At 66.8% G+C, this 1,791-nt stretch overlaps 1 protein-coding gene across 1 annotated transcript in view; it reads right to left on the bottom strand.

Annotated features, from left to right (window-relative positions):
* The window catches only part of SDK1 (sidekick cell adhesion molecule 1), a 339,428-nt gene that overhangs the window by 11,468 nt on the left and 326,169 nt on the right, over positions 1 to 1,791 (bottom strand). Inside the window, exon 32 of the mRNA XM_014549990.1 lies at positions 1,093 to 1,097. Within this exon, the coding sequence (XP_014405476.1) occupies positions 1,093 to 1,097 (5 nt within the window). The remainder of the gene's footprint in view (positions 1 to 1,092; positions 1,098 to 1,791) is intronic.

The raw sequence follows: 1,791 nt of genomic DNA, 5'->3' as shown, positions 1-1,791 counted from the left end.
AGGTGGGGCAGTCCCGTGTGGGCTTGAGGGGCACACGCTTCACTGCAGCTCAGGAGCATTTAAGGGCGTCGGCAAGGGAGGCAGGGAGGCAGGGAGGCCGGAGCAGCCGCATCCCCAGAGGAAGGCTCTAAACGCTGGAAGCGCCCAGTAAATGTTTATGCAAATGTGCGATGTTTTCCCTGCAGGCGCTGCGGCTGGCGGTTAATCTCCGTGGGAAACGCAGGAACACGTTTGATCTAGATCACAGCCCGAGCGGCCGTGTTTACACACTCCCAGGGCCAGAGCGGAGCGGCCTCGCGTCTCGGGGGTCGGGGCCTCGCAGAGACGGTTCCTTCCCCTCCGTGAACCCCGACCCGAGCCTCCGGAACGACCTCCACGCCTGCGGCTGGTGTGTGACGGTGACCGGCCTCCGTGACACTGACCCGCGGCTGCATCTCAACAAGAGCGGCAGGCGGGCCGCTCTCCGTGACGGGGACACGGCGCTGTCTCACCCAGCGCTGTTCGCCGCGGCTGCTAGGCTCGGACCACAGACCAAACTCAACTTCTCAGCGCACCGAGGGCCCTCTCAGCGGCCCAGGCCCCGGCTCAGGCTTTGCTTGTCTCGCCAGCATGAACTCTGTCCCGGAGCCAGAGCTGGGGACAATGGGGACGGTCCAGGCAGCCCCCCCCACCCCCGTGACTAGCGGTGGATGCTGCGTTGTCAGCCCGCCGCCATCCAGCAGCGTCTCTGTCCGGAGAAGTGAGGCGACGCCGACGCTGCGGGAACGTCACTGGGCACGTGGGTGAGGCAGGCGCTGCCCGAGTTCTTCCTGCTCAGCCCACTAGCCTGGGAGGGACTTGTCCCTTCTGAGGGAGGGGACACTGAGGCACGAGAGGCCGATCCCTGTGCGAAGGCCGGGCCCGGGCGGTGTGGCCTCTGCGTCCACAGCCTCCCCTGCCCGCCACTGGCCTGTCTGGGACGCAGGGTTCAAAGCACACGGGACACAGAGCAGCCCCGGGACAAGGCCCCTTGTGGCCGAGTGCCCCCACCCTCCCTGTTCCCCAGGCTCCGAGGGTCCAGCCAAACAGCCTTCCCTCCACCGAGAGCCCAGCCCAGGGGCCCCATGACCTCCCCCATCACCCTGTGACCGCCCCTGCCACCCTGTGACCGCCCCTGCCACCTTGTGACCGCTCCTGCCACCTGTCCCCCGGGTGAGGCTGACTTTCTGCTGCTCCGTGAGCGTCTCTGGGATGGTGCGTCCTCCTCCCCCCTTACTCCTCACGGCGCAGGTGACACCCGGCAAGTAGAGGCCGTAATCTGTCCCGGTGAAGGGACTAGATAAAAGGACTGGTGGTTTTTTAAAGTGAAACTCGCCGCCTTCAGGGAAGCAGGAGACATCGTGGCCTGTGTCACTGCGAGCAGAGCGCTGACGCAGAGGAAAGCAAGCTCTCCCGGGGCCCGTGGCATCCGGCACTCTCCCCTTCTTCCAGGGACAGTGCGGCCGTGGCGGGGGGGATGCCCGTCCTCGGGAGAGCCGGCCACCTCGGAGAGGACGGCGCAGTCACAGGGGGCTCTGCTGCGAACCCCACGCACGGCAGGAGTTCTGGGAGCACCACCCGTGAACTTCGACCTGTCGAGTAACCTCAGCTCACAGCTCAGACGCGGGGTCACCCTCTCAGTCCAGGACACGCCAGGTGCTGGAGACGGGAGCCTCCCCACGCGATGGAACTGGATGACGGCACCCACCTGCTGCTTCTCTGAGCCCTGCCTCCCACCCCGCACTCCCAGCCCCCGTCCCCCGCCCCCCCCTC

The sequence above is a fragment of the Myotis brandtii genome, unplaced genomic scaffold (genome assembly GCF_000412655.1).
Source record: "Myotis brandtii unplaced genomic scaffold, ASM41265v1 scaffold579, whole genome shotgun sequence".
NCBI classification, from domain to species: Eukaryota; Metazoa; Chordata; class Mammalia; order Chiroptera; family Vespertilionidae; genus Myotis; species Myotis brandtii.
Note: the sequence above shows the minus strand (reverse complement) of the source record. Positions and strands in the feature narration are given on the sequence as shown.